This window comes from Pleurodeles waltl, chromosome 1_2 (genome assembly GCF_031143425.1).
Source record: "Pleurodeles waltl isolate 20211129_DDA chromosome 1_2, aPleWal1.hap1.20221129, whole genome shotgun sequence".
Taxonomy (NCBI): domain Eukaryota; kingdom Metazoa; phylum Chordata; class Amphibia; order Caudata; family Salamandridae; genus Pleurodeles; species Pleurodeles waltl.
The window spans coordinates 390,289,518-390,306,478 of NC_090437.1; the positions used below are offsets into that span (position 1 = coordinate 390,289,518).

The following is a 16,961-nucleotide window of genomic DNA, read 5'->3' on the forward strand; positions in this document are numbered from 1 at the left end:
CATCTTAAAGGTTTTCCTTAGCTAGATGTCTTCCAAATTTGCGTTCTAAATTGTTTTGCACGAAGTCCCACATGCTGATGCTAATCTGGGTTAGTTGAGGCTATTTACATGACAGACAATTTGCAGAGACAAACGGTTGACGAACTATTTTGCTGAACGCTATGGATTATGCTAATGATTTGTGCTGATGCTTTAGAATGCATTACAATTCAAGCTTTGAATAGATCATGTTTCTTGCGTCTTTTTGGTTAACCAATATTATTGTGTTTGATTTGACTTGGAGATTAATCTACATGACTTTAGCATTAACAATAGGGAAATAAACTTACTAAACTTTTACTAAAGGTGTGGTTATTCATGGCTGAAAAGTCATGGTGTGTGCAAGTTACTGACTCCATTGATTATTGATTTGACTAATGATTATTGTGTATTTATTATTGTGTCTGTTCTGGAGCTATGGTAAGAACATCCTGAACGAGTCAAAAGGTTCATCAACCTATACGCGTTCCCTCGTAAGTTTACTTATTAAGGTCTGACGTGCTAACATAGACTACCTCCAGAATAGTTGAAAAATGAGCACACATTGGCCCACCCAAACGCACCCTTGGCCGATCCAGATATAAATTCCTGGAACCGAGCCTGTTCCAACACCTAAATTGCATTTTGCATTATAAAAGAAGTTATTTCCTGAGTGCGTGGGGCTCTCTGTCCACTCATCTTTAGGAGGCGACACTATGTGGGTCTGGCCTCTGATTTAATACTTCTAATTGCGCTAAAAATATATATCTTCTGCTGCTATTATTTAACTGCTGACCAGATCCCGTTATGGACAACAAAATCCTTAGGGGATTATCACCCCTTCCAGTTCGTCAGGTGCTCTTTAATTTAACATTACCCATAAATACCGTCCTCTCTTGCCTCATTCAAACAAGACAACGCTAAGCTCATTCACATTTTAATATAAATGCACCTTCCTCCTTCCCTCTCAGAATAAAACGAGTTATCTACGCTCCTTCCCTTTCTTCCTTAAGCGCGTCACAGAAAAAAATTTAAAGCGCGCGCAGTGACAGTTGACAAACGAAGCAGATAAGGGCGCGAGGTAGCCGCCTTCGCCTTCCCCTACTCGCCTCCCAGACGGTTGCTATCCGGCCACTGTTTTGCTGCACAAAACAGAGAGCGCGAGAGAATCCCTGCCCGGGGGCCTCCTCTCCCCCGCCCGTCGCCTGATGACGCCAAATGCGCGCACGACAGGCCAGCTGCTTGACATTCGTCATGGCCCGGCCCTCGACTCTCCCCACGTGTTCGATCCAGTGTAGAGTTTGTTGTTTTCTTTCATCGGGGGGTGTCATGGCAACGCTCAGGGGGTGGGGCTGTGGGCCTAGCAGGCGGACCTAGCAGTGACAGGAGGTTATAAAGGGGCATGGAAGGCACGCGGCGTGACAGTCTATTTCTTGCACCAGTGCCTAAGGGAATTATTACAGTACATTCTGCAGGATTGGGAGACGCGGGATACGGTGCCGCACTCACACTTATAGATGTTCACACCGCATGCACAGTGCTATCCGCCACGGGAGGAGGAGGTGAAGGGCATCGGTGGGCGCCTCTGCTCAGACAGCGGCGGAAGAGAGACTGTGGCCCCCATGGCAGCGGCGTGGAGCCCCCCGGCCATCTCCGTTCATGACCCGCTGCCACCGGCCGTGGCATCACCTTCCGCCATCCTCTGCAGCCTTCGCTGCTAGCAGCGCAGGTGAGACCTTCCAGTGCGCCACCCACTGAGTGCCCATCACGTCTTGTGCCCTCTGCTCTGAGGTCCCTTGTGTTTTTTCTCCTTGTTTGCTCCCATTTGGATTATCTGCAAGATTAATGAGGTAGGTGTTAGATTGTGCTTTATTCATGTGCCATTGATTTGCTTTCCGCCTGTATTCTCGAGATAAAGTTTGCAGAGTTAAATTCAGATTGGTATGTGTATTTACTGCACGGCGCACCCGTGTTTTCTGATAATCAACAGCAAAACAGTTGCGGCGCGTTTTCAGAGTGAATGTCATCCATTTTTACGCTAGTGAGATCACTTCAAGATGACATGCAATTGCAATTGTTTGTCATTTCGGAAGGACATTCGTTCTTAGTAATATAGCACGAATAAAGTAGTGTGTGCGTTTTTATATGACTGATAAATGTCTTGTGCTCAGAAGTTGTCAGAAAGTTTACTACGAAAGACTGAAATTAATTTTGCGCCACAGGCTGCCTGGTGTGCGCCTTCTTGCGATAATATGTTTTCCTTGCAGTTGCCTCTTGAGCTTGGAAGGCACTTTCTAACCCATACATCTTTCCCCCTGCAGGCAGCAGCCGCCCCCCGGGTGCAGCGAGTGGGACATGGCTCTCAGCGGGACGTTGCTGCCCTCCATCTCCACCTTCGCACCGGGCAGGGAACGGGCCCTGAGACAGGCAAGTGCGGGCAATGTGAGTATTCGTGCCCCGCCCTGTCCACTTTCACACCGGGCTCTCACTGCGACTCGGCGCTCAACGCCCCCTTCACTGACCCCGATTAACCCATATATGCTTCTGCAGCCTGTAACATGAACATGCGCCGCGCCTTCCAAGTCCTCCCTGAATTGCGTGGCTTTCACACGTGGACATAGTGGTTCCTTAAAACGTATTTTCCCGAGTCAAGTTTAACTTCGTCTAACTTTAACATGATATTTCAAACTGTGTTCTTTTTTTTCGCGTGTCAACACTGCTGTTAAAAGGGCACACTGCAAGTGGGGCGCCTGAAGACTTTCAGGGACAGGTGTTGAGGACAGTTCCATGGTGGGGTTTAAGAGGGCGCAGGTGAGGATAAGGATTTGGAGGTGTTGCCTCTTGTAAAGTTTTCCGGACTCGTTCAAATAGGGTGGTTTGAGTGCATGCCTGCAGTTGTAGGTGAGGGCACTGCCAGTGAAAAAGGCGAGTGCCCAGTGCTTTAGGAGTTCGAGACTACCGACAAAATTGACGCGTCAAGGGTGCTGTGAGTAGCTGTGTTTTCAAGTGTACTTCCATGGGCCGTGGTTTGGGAGCACTGCGAGTGATAGGGGCTTTGAGACCCCTGCTTGTACTGCAGATTTAATGGCACGGGGAGTGATGGAAGATCGTTACCAGTTGTCGGCATGTGAAGGTTCTGCCTGTGTTGAAGTGCCAGGAAAGTTCCTATAGTGGATGAACTTTGACACATTCAGCTGTGGAGTCACGCATTTACTGCCACTTGTGGATTCCAGAGCAGTTGCAGGGGTGTATGTCTTTGGCACTGCGTGCAATGACGCCTTAGGGAGCTCTACCTAGGGCGACGGCATAGTGCCTGTGCAGTTCCAGTAGCACCGGAGAAAGGGTGCTGCCAGTTGCAGGGAATATGCGGATGCTGCCAGCATTAGGTGTGCTAGTGCAGAGCCAGAGGTGGGAGTGAGTGGGTAAAACCTGTTGCACAGTGCACCGCCCAGTGGTGAGGTGCTTGGTGTTCCTGCACTGCCAAATCCCCAGATTGTCTTCTGTGTCGTTTTATCAGTTTTGTGTGGAGAGTTAGATATTCCTTCTGCACGCATTTGTTTGGTATTACTTCATACTCTCAGGTATGACTTTGGCAAGGCTTGCTGTACAGGCTGTGGCTGCACAGGGAAGGTAGCTGTCTGCAACTTCAAACACTGTTGGGTGTCAAATGGAGCTGGCCATACTCCTACAGCTGCTTTATGCTCTGTGCTTGGGTGTAACTGTAACTTCCATTTCTGACAGCTTGCTTTCTTTTTCTGCAGAGGTGGAAGGAGGACTTTTCTCACATGAAACGGCTGCCAGCCTTCAGCCCCTGTCACCCGGACGCCCCTCAGCAGGAGCCATCTACCCCCTTGGCCAGACGGGAGCCTGAGGAATTCAATGACCTCCTGGACTTGGACTTCATACTGTCAAACTCGCTCATTAATCAAGAATCCTCAGTGATGCCTTCCCCGTCTGCTGCCAGCGTGTCCTGCTCCCCTCCCCCAGCTGGAGCGTCAGTCACTTGTAACTATTCCTATCCTCTTCGTGGACCTGATTCTGCTGGAGACAACCCCGGCATGTACTCCTCCCGGGACCTCGCTTCCTCCCCTTTCAACCTGGTTGATATCAACGATGTGTCCCCATCTGGTGGATTTGTGGCTGAACTCATGAGGCCTGACCTTGATCCTGTTTACATTCACCAGCAACAGCAGCAGCCCACCAGCCTGCATGGGAAATTTGTGGTTAAAAGTACCTTGGAAATGGGGGATTATAGCCAGGTCATGGGAGTCAGCAAACTGAATGGGGGGATGAACAGTCCAGTGGGCTCTTACTGTGGGCAGCCAATGCCCAGGGTGTGTCAAAAAATCAAGCAAGAGACCTCTGCCTCCTGCACCATGGGGAGGACACTTGATGGCCTTGGGAACACCCAAAGATCGCAAGGGCCCCATGACTATTCCTTAGGAGGCCCCCTAAGCAGGACTAACCAACCCTTGACCCCAGAGGAGCTGATGACCAGAGACTGCCACCCATCATCTCAGGGTCTAACCCACCCACCACTGCCGCCACTGCCCCCAGTTTACAGCCCAGGGGGCAGCTTCCCTCACTTCCAGCCGGAGCAGCAGCAACTGCCACCGTCAGCACTCCATTACCAAGGTCAGTCTTACCTAAGTATGTTTGAAGAGCCTTTAAACGTTCATCTGTTGGTACAAGGGGTGATGCTGACTCCGCCCTCTTCACCTTTAGAGCTAATGAATTCCGGAAGTTGCATGCCTGAGGAAAGCAAACCAAAGAGGGGTCGCAGATCGTGGCCAAGGAAAAGGACGGCGACCCATACCTGCGACTATGCAGGCTGCGGCAAGACCTACACTAAGAGCTCTCATCTCAAGGCACACCTTCGCACGCACACAGGTGAGTTAAAAAGGGTGATGTCTGGGTTAACGCAGGTCCCTAGAGAGTTGAAAGAAATACCCTGGAATATTTACTTGTCAATCCTATTAGCTGTTCAACTCTCCTAGAATTGCGGGTAACTATAATAATGATTCCTCACACATGCCACAGAGAGGCCATATTTAGGACATAGTTCCATAAAGTTACCCCAGAGCAACATGTGGTGGATTACATGGCTAAACAAATAAATACTAAGAAGAACGCTCGTTGGTAATTTCAGAGACTTGCAGTTTAGGGCAGCCTTTTTAATCAGTAGGAGTCAAGAAAGAAAAAAAAACAGTTTTGTCCTGTTACAGAAATAACTCCACGTGGAGATATGGACTATGATTTAATATCTTACTGAAGAATGGCAGGGCTGAACATTAACCTAAGATACACCGATTCAAGAATAGGTTTTGTTCTTGTTGTAAGATTTGAGACTATAGAATAGCTGACTTGAATAATTTGGCTCATCGTTTAACGAGCTGGCAGGATAGCAAATTGACGACTGTAGAACTAGGCCAGGTAGTTTCTAATCCCTGATTTCTCAGTGGAAACAGTTACTTGATCCTGTGCTAGTTATTAAACCCCCATGTACTCCAGTTTGATTATTAAACGCTATGTCATAATCGGACAATAAGTTAAACGCTTCTTGCTTTATTGACATGGTAGAAAATAACTGTTCACAAAATCAAGTTTTTGTTTGGTTCCCATCCCTGTATGGAGTTAATCTGTTAAACAGTTTACAATGTCTGGGAAAATCTATTTGAATAGCCTTCTCGCCATTTCATGTAATGTCTTGTGTTTTTTTTTCTGTTGCTACCTGTTGATGTTATTGCTTTAAGTGCTGAATACCGTTTTTTGCCCCACCAAATAAATATTTAACACTGATGCCACCTGCGGAATAACAGGTGCAGAAATTATATAGTGCATTAGCTTTCAGAAACACTCGAATGAAGTCTTGTGAGATCTTGCAAGAAAATATACAAATGGTTGGACTATTTTTGAATTCGACCAAGCAGTGCAGTCACCAGCATATAACATTTTTCTGGCATCAGGACTGCTACAGATAAGGGCCTCATTTAGAACCTGGCGCAGTGGTGAAAATGCTCGTTATTCGGGTTACCTGAATGCATGTACATATTGCAATTCAATACAGTGAAACCACGGAGTATTCACTGTCAGGCAAAAGGCGCCGGAAAACATACCCGTACAACTGTGGTAAGGTAAGTTATTTCTCCTCCTTACTAGACAGCCTTTCGGTATCGCGGTTATAGCTCGCAGGAATGCTATTTACCACTGCAGGTCACTAGGTCTGTATTTACAACCATGTTGTAAGCTTGGCCAAGCTTTATATCTTTGCTTGGGAATACGTAGAAATATGCACATACATGACATTAAAGTCAGACTGAGAAGAAAGGAGAGAACATCCAGGTAAAAAGATCCTTTCAACATGTAGGCTCACACCAAGTCAAAAAGCAACCTCAAGAAATTCCATAGCTTGACGAGGCCACACCAGTGGCAATTATTCACTAAGTGCAAATCTTTACAAAGATGCATAGTATAAGAATAAGCAGAGACTTGTTATGTAACAATACTGATAATGTCCCTGCATCTTTCTGCATTCCATCTTGCCTTCCAAATATTTTGCTGGATTGTGGGGAAAAACCTACGTACACAAAACATTTTCACTCTGAAATTCTAAGATTACCTGAGTATAGACTGGGATGCTATCACTGCACAGTTCTGTGATCGCAAGGATGCCAAAGGCGCAAAGCCTGATGTGTGGAAATTTCTTGCAAAGCACTTTTTTGGTCCAGATAAAAAATAGCTTTAGTCTGGAGTCTACTGTTTTCTCAATGCATGATTTCCTCAAATTTCTTTAATTCTAATGTAAGGTAGGGGCTCCAGTCTCCTTTAACCTAGAGCAGGCAGTGATGTTCGTGTGAAGCGCAGGTGATTTTTTTGCGTGACGTGGCAACATCACAATGTCTCTAGAGCATGGCCAGCCACATATACTGCAGAGTTAGAAATAAATCTTTTGGTGCCTCAGGCGATAGTGGGAAAGATGACAAATAGGTGAAAAGAAATACAGAAAGGTGGAGTGCTTCTGGATGTAAGAAGAAAGTATCCAAAAGTTACTGCTGGAAGCAATTTTGGTCTTTAAGGGTGCTTTTTCTGTTCTTGGCCAGCAAGCATTTTATCTCTTTGAGGGCCAGAGGAAAGGACACAATTGGAGGTCCTAATAGCTTGCAAAGGGATCTAACCACCACTTGTCATTTGATGAAGTAAGACAGATTCGGAAAGCTAGTGGCCTAACTTGTCTCATTTACAAATGCAAGTTCATCACTGTTATTCACAAAATGCACATTTACTCACACAAACACCAGCATGGTGGAATTGTGGTTGTTTCACGGTCACGGTATGAACATCTGCGAAAGCTGATGAATTCCGATATGCGGGTATTCAGAAAAAAAAGACTTCCCACCCTGAAAGTGGTTAAAGATATTTTTCTGGTGAGGGGCAGAAGCAAATCAGTTTTCAGATTACGGAAAGGTATTCGATGGGAATATGGTGGGAATACCCTCTTGACCTTTAACATCTTTTTTATAGAGGAAGAAGGTTCTATAGTGGACGTAAAATGTTTAGCAAGTAACGCATGCATTCCATTACCCACCCTAAATGTGGATCTAGTACAATTCTGGAATCATACATTTATATATAGCTTAGTACTTAGGGGAAATTGCAGCAACAGTTTCACTTTTCCAGGTGATTTTTTTTGTAAATTTAGTAAAAGTCAGAAATGTATTTCAAACTTAGACCGAAGCCTACCGGGTTAGATGCAACACTTTTTGTGACAAGTATGCCGTACTGTGAGAGTTAAAATAGGTGATAGTTGTTCCCTTACGTGTTTGAGAAAGGCACCTATTGTCTTTGAATCTCGTTAAGAATCCCCACAAGGAAAAAAAAACATTACACTTTCAGGGTGGCGAAGAGGACCTGTCATCTTAAAATACAAAAACGTGTTCTTTACATAGCAATGTCATCCCATGCGCACTACCAAGGGCATTCTCGTGTAATTATTACCTTGTCATCTACACTGCTCTTTCAACTGACCCTGGAACGATAAATCGCCTCGATGAAAATGCCAGCATCCGAAACTGTTGTCTAGAGTTAATATACAGATTTTAGCAGTGAATGTGTATTCCGCTGAGTTTTGTTAAAAGGATGCAGGGGTTCAATGTTAAAATAGAACACATCCGAAACATAAGGGAAAAATCTGAGCTGCATAAATAGTTTTTAGTCTAAATGACTAGAGCGAATATTCTCCAAGTGTATACACAGAATGAAATAGATCAATGCCAATGACACCATTAAAGTCAGTGGTTCCCTAGGGCTGTGACATCATGCAATATGTTGTAACTAAACTGTGATGTAAGGAGAGACTGTTGTAATTAGTCTCCCCCACTTTTTTTAAGGACCTATGACTGCTACAAAATGCTATCTAATGTTTATTTAATTGAAGCCCACCATGTTCTTAAGGCGCAAGGGCAGTGGTACCTCTATGTCCATATACTCTTAAAGCTGGAATTACTGCTTTTGCAAGTGAACTCTTAGTTTCTTTGGATCTGGCAAAATACCTCGAATTGGCACCCACTTGTTTTTAAGGGGTTGTTGTAGATTTTAAGAAACTCACCAGGCAACAATCCTTCTGAACCCAACAGAGAGGCGGTGCCATGTTCAAAGTTGCCAGATAAAAACTACAAATACAACTATTACCAAGCACAAGCAACAATGTATCGTTTATGCTACAATCAGTCTGAGAAATAGATTAATATTTGAAATGGGCCTAAACTATATGGTATTCTGTTGCTCATAGTTTATGTCATTTTTTTTTTAAAGTTGTGGCAGACAGCAGCGTAGCTCAGTGTCAGTAGTCCCAATGCAGGCAAGGGAAATTGACCCCACAATCTCATAATCATTAGTAAAACACGGACAGTTTGGGTGCAGCGATCGCCCACATCCCAGCTGCTGTCCCAATGACAGTTATGCTCCGAATGTCACATTCAGCCATTCCAGTTTGTAAGCATGGAGGTGAATTCACCAAAAGCTGGGAAGTGAAAGTGACACCTTGCACGGTTTTATTCTGAGGTAAATTCCAAGGCTGACCTCTTATGCAGCACTTTGCATTTTAGAGATTAGGCTATGGACAAGGAGCGGGAGCTCTGGAAAGTTAATATTGCACTTAAAGCCCTGTGTACATTTTGAATTGTTACTACCTTCCTGCTCTCTGATACTAGAGGCAGCAAAGAGAGTGCAAAGGGTATGCAAGGTTTTAACAGGGGCTGCGTCTTCTACCCTGCATTTCCTTATTAATAGAGGTGCATGTTTGTACTTTGGCTTGACCTTTTAATAGTATTTTGTCCAGTAGTCCATTGGTGTATGAAGCTTTTGGGTTAATCATTGTTACTTTGCCCCACCTAGTGTAATCTTTTTGTGTTTGATAAGGTACTTTGCTCTGTCAGCAAAAGCACACAAGTGCTCTCAAATTGCAGCAGCAACCTGTCATACCAAATTTGTTTATTGGTTGAACAGTCATGCATTTGGTAGGTTGATATAGAATGTGCTTGTGCACATGTAAAGAGATCATAATGTAAATAATACATTGCCCAGTGTATATTGCGCAGAATACATTTTTAACAATAGTAATAATGCATTTCTTTGAGAATCAATAAAGAGCTGCATAATAATAAAACTTGATATTTGCATCACTTAAACATGGCATATATTAGGTGGGATGTGCTTTATAAAACAATTGATCAATTTTGAAACAATTAACACAAACGTAAAAGGTGACTTCGTGATTTTATATGTAGATTTCAGAATGTGTGCATGCTTTTTTGTAGCCAATCTCTGGATTCTAAAAAGAGTTCTGTGCTTGCCTGCAAACCCGATCCTTGATTTGCGGTGTGCCTTTATTGTGGTATTGTGTCTTCGGAAAAAGAGAGGGACCCGTATTGTTGTAGAAACACAGCTTGTGTTACTTGCGAATGAAATCCGAATAGTCATCAGATGTAGAGCATATCTATTGTGTAGATGCAGGTTTCTGTTCAGAATTAGCCAGAGGCAGGTGTATTAGTTGCTCCAGTAAGAGGACATTCTGTCATTTTCGCGGATTTGGTCTTAGATCAGTAATCTTAGAATGCCAGCATTATCTCAGTGCTATAATTTGATACGGGTGAGAGTTGCAATTTATGCACAGAGCTTTAAAATTATTCTCTGCATTATTTTGTTTTCTGTTCTTCAAGAAACATATGGGCCTTTATATTATGTATCCGTATTTTTGTCCTTCACAGACTTGAGCTTCAAACTACTTTGAAAATTACACTTGTGCGATGAGGGCCACAGGATAGTGATATTTCAGAAGTCTCACTATCAAACACTGCCCTCTGTCTGCGTACACTCAGTTTGCAGCTCTGTCCCCCTGACTATAACAAGCACACTGTTAACTGTCTGCTTACATAGATTCATGAAAAGTGACGACAAGGACAGACCACATGCCTGTCAAGTCTGTTTCTCCCATTCTAGGGGAATAGTTTGAGATTGTTGTGTCGAAATAGTTTTATTGAGAAGAAACATTTTGTTCTAAATTATTAATTGTCTAACAATATATGCTTTTCTTCAAACATTAGTGGCAAAAGTCTAAAAAAGTAAAACTTTAAAAATATTGTTAACAACTTTACATGCCCTTTCTTTGACTTTGGCTATCGTCACGTCTTTACTTCAAATGAGCAGTTTTGCCGTTCCAACTTCTGCACATGCTAATTTGGGCTCCATCCCGAGTCATGGCAATTCAAAATTGTGATAATTTAAAAAAATGTTCAAACCGGATCTTTTTGAAGTAAAACTCCCAAACTAAATGTTTTTCGAACAAACCGTTTCAAACTATTCACCCAATTGGCACTCACCCCTCCTTTTCAGCATCTCAAGACCATACTTCCACTTTAATCTTAGATGGACTCAACCCTTTGTAAGTTTTATACTTTCTACATTCTGTTCTCTTTCTGCTTCATGCTTGCATGCTAGATTTTATGCTCTGTCTCTCTTTAACACAAGGCTATTCCGAGCACGGTTTCCATAACATCAATAAGTTTGCATCTTCCATTAGTCTGTCGTGTTTCCGACTGTGTTGCTATTGCTTCATTAGAGCCCCAGAGCAGCTCTATTAAGAAAACTAATTTCTAATTTCTTATTTTTACTTGATTTTAAATTAATTGCACAATTTCCCGTTCACAAGCTATCATTATGAGCAAAAACACTGAAATCCTAGACAGTGAAAACAAAATATTGAATGTAACAATAACGAAATACAAATATTACATTAAAAAAGGTAAAAAAAACACTGAACAGTGGTACACCGTTAATAAAACTCTGAAATCCTTCACTTTTACTTAATTCCCAAATCACAGAATATCCCTCGCACACTTCTCCATAGAACTATGCTGTAACTTGAAGCACTTATACACATTTCAAACACCCTAAATAGAAGTGAATACCTCATTTATCTCCTGTTACTCCATTAGTTCATGCCCCTTTCTTACTTTAATTGTTTTACCCAGTTCCAACTAGCATAAAATATGCCGAGAGAAATTACATGTCCCAAAGCAACTAAAAACAACAAAGTCCAAGTCAAAATAATACTTCCAATTCAGCTAATACACACAGTAAATTCCAAAAGTGGAAAGAAGTCTAACCTTAGGAGATTTGTAGCTGTCCCTCACATAGGCTTACACCAACTATTCAGTACTGAGCATTAAAATATGTTGGCAGAAAGACTGCACCAAGGCCGACAAACAGCAATAAACCTATGTTTTTGAAAGCTAAATGTACAACTTTTGTAAAACGAAAATGTCACAATATTTTCGATTCTTTTCTAAATGTTTCATTTTTACATGTTACAATCACCCCCAAACCTCCAATAATTCTACCCTATGGGATTAGATTAGATTTGTATGGTATTATACTATTTTACATTGTTAAATTGTATTTCATAGATTTATGTTTGATAATTTACTGGATATTCTTGATCCCCAATTTACACTTTTTAATTCTTGACTTTCCACTTCCTCAGCTCCGCAAAATATTGAATTAATAATCTGCATTCTCAGGTGTACACCTCTAAAACTTGAAGTTCATCAGCAAACTGAATGCCACGTCACATCCATATAAAATATTCTAAATAAGGTGATGTTTAAGGACAACAACGAAGGCTTTAACAATATAAGCCCCAAGAGAAATGTGGTGTGGTGGGCTATATAAACTTCCACGGAGATATAGTATCTGAGGAATCAGACAATTTTTAACACTAAAAAATTGACTTGTAGTGAGCATCTTCATTGAAAGCCATAGAACTTAATTTCCAGCTAGCCAATTTCTGTCATGCAGTCCACTTCATGTAATAGGCTGTCTTTTTGTTTAAAGGCATACTTCAAGATTTAACTTGACTAAATCAGTAATGCTTTGATAGAGACTTTGCCATCCTGCGATGGTTCATTCTCTTTCAGAAAATGTTCTTTACTGTCTAACATAATTTTGAAAACAGTTTGGTGGGATTGATCTATTATGATCATTTGGGTTAATCAAATATCACGAAAACAAACCTGTTATAGACCAAATGCACACATGCAGAATTTAGCTAGAAATACTTCATTGTAAATGCCAGACGCTTTTGAGGACCACACGTTTCATTCTGCAGTGATAGTTCACCATTTTAAGAATCCTAACTGTTTTCTTTTTCAAATTGTAGTGTTACTCTTTTGAAAGGGATAAGCAAAGGGCTTGAAGGCTCTTTCGAGTCAGCTCAGTACAAATCCTAAATTGTGATGATCACAAACAGTGTTGTGTATTATGAAACGAATTTTCTATTTAGAAAGTTATGATTATGGTGTGTTTGATCGCTGACCATAAAGAATAGGAACACATGACAGCTGATCAAAGCTATTTATATAACCCCCTTAATTGACTAAACAGCCATTAGGAAGGCACTGTTTAGCTAATCTGAGGTACAGAAAACTTGAAGAGTTAGAGGAGCACTGTCTTCAGCTATTCATGGAAGGAGAATGATAGATTGGAAATAGAAGTATGCAGTTGAAAACCGTAATTGTGGTAATTGTGGAAAACAAAATTAGGTGCAAGAATTGACAGGAAACCATAGAGATTTAATGACAAATGGTTGAATGCAAAACCATCGGAAAAACAAATTTCAGTGAAAACATTTTTTATGACCCCTTTCTGTCAAAATGTCCTTGCATTCTTAAACATCATTGGCATTTATCGGGCTGACAAACCCAACCCGTAGAAGACCCTTTTTGTTGAAAACTTATTTTAGTGGTGTTTGTTTCCTACCCATTTCTCTTTTTATCTTTTTTTACAGGCAGTGAACAACCTCTCCTTAGCCCAAAACATCTTTTTTCCTGTGTGTATTTATTCACATTCTTTTTTCTCATGTACCCCAGTCAATCCATATATCTATATTTCACCTTCTTGTGCATTCTCCTTCCTCTTCATTTTTCACTAGATTTTTTTCGCAGCAGGGTTCCTTTTGAGGCACGCACTTCAAACCATTTTCAGATAGACATCGCATATTTGATATCTGTATTTTTCCACTGTCCTAATTCCCTGTTATATTTTTATTTCAGCTATAAATGTTTTCAATTCCTAAGATTTTTTTAAATGTGTGTTTTGAATTCCTTCATGAATCATTTATTTTATTTTGCCCGAGATCATCAAATTTTCAGGGAAACATTTTTATGCATTTTGATTTTTCTCCAAAATGGAAATTGGCCAATTTGGGTTTGTCAACTTGGTGCTCTCCATTTTGAAAATGTGTGGGATGAGGTAGATCATCTTCACATAGTTGTTAATTTATTCCTAAAAGTATAGCGGATGAGCTCTGACAGTTATAGACATGAGCTGATCCATTATAAGTAGTCACTATTAATATCAGCATACCTCTGAACCATCATTAATTACCTACATATAGATAATCTTCACATTATATCTTATACCATTTGTTTGTAATGTTATCACATTAGTAATGTTTATAAGCTCTACATATTTTTAACACTACACTGTTCATATCTTTTTTTTTAATTTGCGGGCATGTGCTCCAAAATTCTTTTACTGCAATTTCCCTTGTAAAAAAATAATTTTGAAATAGACTACAGTGGGCCTACTTCACAATAGGTAGATTCCTCTTATATTTGGAGCAAATATCTGACCTTTTTAGAAGTTATACATAATACCTTGTGTAGTCCTTGGAATCCATGACTGTTGTAAATTTTCTTGGAACACTCACTTGTGTAAATATCTGTGCAGATGGAGTAGTAACAGGTTTCCATTTTCCCATGTGGAAGCATGATATTAAAACATGCGTACATGGTTGAAAATATTATTCTTCAAGGGTAAATTTGTCCCACCGAGATAAAAACAATTTAACATTTCCCTATTACATTTAGGAATATTCTCTCCCGATTCCCAGCCAAAAAAATGCATTAACTCCCGCCCTACACAGGAATAAATGTACAAGCTTATTCAGGCTGTTCACCCAGGAAAGTCCACATACGTGTTCATAGTAGCAGTTTTCCTCTCATCAAAATACAACTATGTTGGTTGAGTTTCCCTGTGAGCAAATCCCATTTGTGTCCCAATCCCACTATTCCTGATAGTGTACATTAAGATTAAGATTCAGATTCAGTGCTTTGCTTTATGTAATGAACCTGCATTTTGCAATAGTTTTCGAAACCTATCTACCTTTGTTTTAAATTGTGTCAGATTGAGACCACAAGATCCACTTAGGCTGTTGCCTGTTGATATAAATAACTGAAAGGACTGTGCTAGATAAGTACGCAGAGTCATTGTTCCATGTCTGTGTTTGCATACTAACTCTAAATCTACATTTTTTGATTTCATAAGGAGAGAAGCCATATCATTGTGACTGGGAAGGTTGCGGATGGAAGTTTGCTCGTTCAGATGAACTTACCCGTCACTACCGGAAACACACTGGACACCGCCCCTTTCAGTGTCAAAGATGTGATCGTGCCTTTTCCCGGTCAGACCACCTTGCCTTACACATGAAGAGACACTTTTAATCCAGAGCAAAGGACCTTTTTTCAATACTGCCATGTAACAGCTCAGTATTTGAAGCACATCAATATTCCTTCTGCAGATGGTGCAGTACAAGGGATCAAGATGGAAAAGATAGTCTTCCAAGCAGTGGGCCTTAGTGAGTTACTAAATCACACATAAACCTGAAGTTTAATTAATGAAAGGGACCAAAGAAAAACTTACCAAAGATCATGGGACCTGTGACTGGATCTTAAAGCATTCCATGTTTTTTTTACTCAACTTGAATATTGCTGGAGTACAATATGCCAATCAGCGACTGGAAGTCTTGAAAATCAGGGTTTTTATAGACTATGCATTGGGAAGGAAGGAGTGTCTTCTTTCTCTGGGATCGGTGTCTGTGCAGTACCGCACATACATAGATTTCTAAACATATAACATAACATCTTATATTATCTTTTACTTCTAAACGCCTTTGTTATATTTTTAGAAGAAAGGATGAGGGTTCAGGTACAAGATGCGATCAGAGGCCGACTTCACGGTGCTAATTGACTGTTGGGTCAAAAAGTACCACACCAAGGAAGCCAAAGCTCTCAAACAAACTGCTGCATATTTGACAAGGAAATACATTACGTCTTCCGATTTCTAAAGTTATGACCAAAGTCAGGTACCTACACCTGATTTCATTCATAAAATGTATATGCAGATGGTCTGTAATGCACTGTGGTTTAAATGTGCAATAATGTTTACTATGGTTTATTCCTAAGTATGCCTTAAGTGGAACAAATGTTTTCTTATATAACGTTACTTAATAAATATGTAATATAAATTTAAGCAAACTTCTATTTTGTATATTTGTAAATTTTGAACTAAATTGAAAGCGTTGTTGGAGTTTGTATTTTGCATATTCAGCCTGGAAATATGTTTTAAATAAACCTCAAATATTTTATCTGGATGGCTTTCTTTCAGAATAGGTACTTTTAGAAACTGTAGTCACAATGAGATCATGTCTTATCCATTGCTAATATACATCTCTATTTTGCCTATAAAGAATGTTCGGCTCACAGTGCTAAGCATAACTGTTCGGTATACTATGAAAAAGAGGTCTCCCTGGATTTGTGTTTTACATTTATTTAGTTTAGATATATTATAAAGTGTCTACTATACCGAGTTTACAACCCTGCTTTAACACGTTCACTGGATTAATGGCATGTGAGTGAAGAGGATGGTGCCCTGGTTCATGGTTAAAACCTTTGTGGCACAATAGGGGGTAATTGGCCCAGACAGAAAATAAATCCCCAAGTGACTTTTTAGGGGCGAACCTGCGTTGCATGCGCTCGCGCATCCGTATCGCAGCGAGATGCTTTAGTATTTAGAAAAGGGCTCGGAGCCCTGTCAACTTCACGTCAGTGTTTTTTATTGGTTCGTGGGCTTGCCTAATAAAATCTGCTTGCTTTCATTAGTCGAAGGCACGCATATGTCATGTCTTTTCCGGTGGCTAGCCCTCCTCGAGCGCAGCGACCAAGTACAGAAAACATGCGAGGCTCGCTGTTTTCCATCGGGCTCCTGGACTTCTTTTTCTCTAATTTACGAGCGCGATCTCGCTTGGCAGAAGTCGAGCGCTTTACGTAGTTAATTTCACTTTTTCGGGTTATGTACATAAATGTACTTTTGCCCGATAGGTGAAAAGTCGGGTTAGGAGTTTACAACGCGATCAGCTCTAACATGAGCAAACTCTAGACCCGTTGCATTGTAAATGCTTGTTTTGGTGTAGCAGCCGCAAGTTTGCATCCTGATTGGACACGGAGGATGGCAATGTAAAATGTGGAAGTGATCAGTCTACATCATGGTAGTGAGAAATCAGAGTTCTGCCAGGATACAAGATTTTCCCATTTAGCCATCATTAGTTG

The 16,961-nt window shown here is 41.1% G+C and overlaps 1 protein-coding gene across 7 annotated transcripts; it reads left to right on the forward strand.

The window, feature by feature from the left end:
• Window positions 1-1,438: 1,438 nt before the first annotated feature.
• Window positions 1,439-16,000, forward strand: KLF4 (KLF transcription factor 4). Of its 7 annotated transcripts, none has more exons than XM_069239914.1 (5): window positions 1,439-1,868; window positions 2,340-2,445; window positions 3,780-4,653; window positions 4,744-4,908; window positions 14,902-16,000. In XM_069239914.1, the coding sequence occupies exons 1-5, from the start codon at window positions 1,864-1,866 to the stop codon at window positions 15,075-15,077; spliced, it is 1,326 nt and encodes a 441-aa protein (XP_069096015.1). In that variant the 5' UTR covers window positions 1,439-1,863; the 3' UTR covers window positions 15,078-16,000. The 7 variants fall into 7 exon arrangements, with proteins under 7 accessions (XP_069096015.1, XP_069095981.1, XP_069095991.1 ...); XM_069239906.1 differs by having other exon boundaries at window positions 1,442-1,868; window positions 2,340-2,460; XM_069239918.1 differs by having other exon boundaries at window positions 1,442-1,747.
• The last annotated feature ends 961 nt before the right edge of the window (window positions 16,001-16,961 follow it).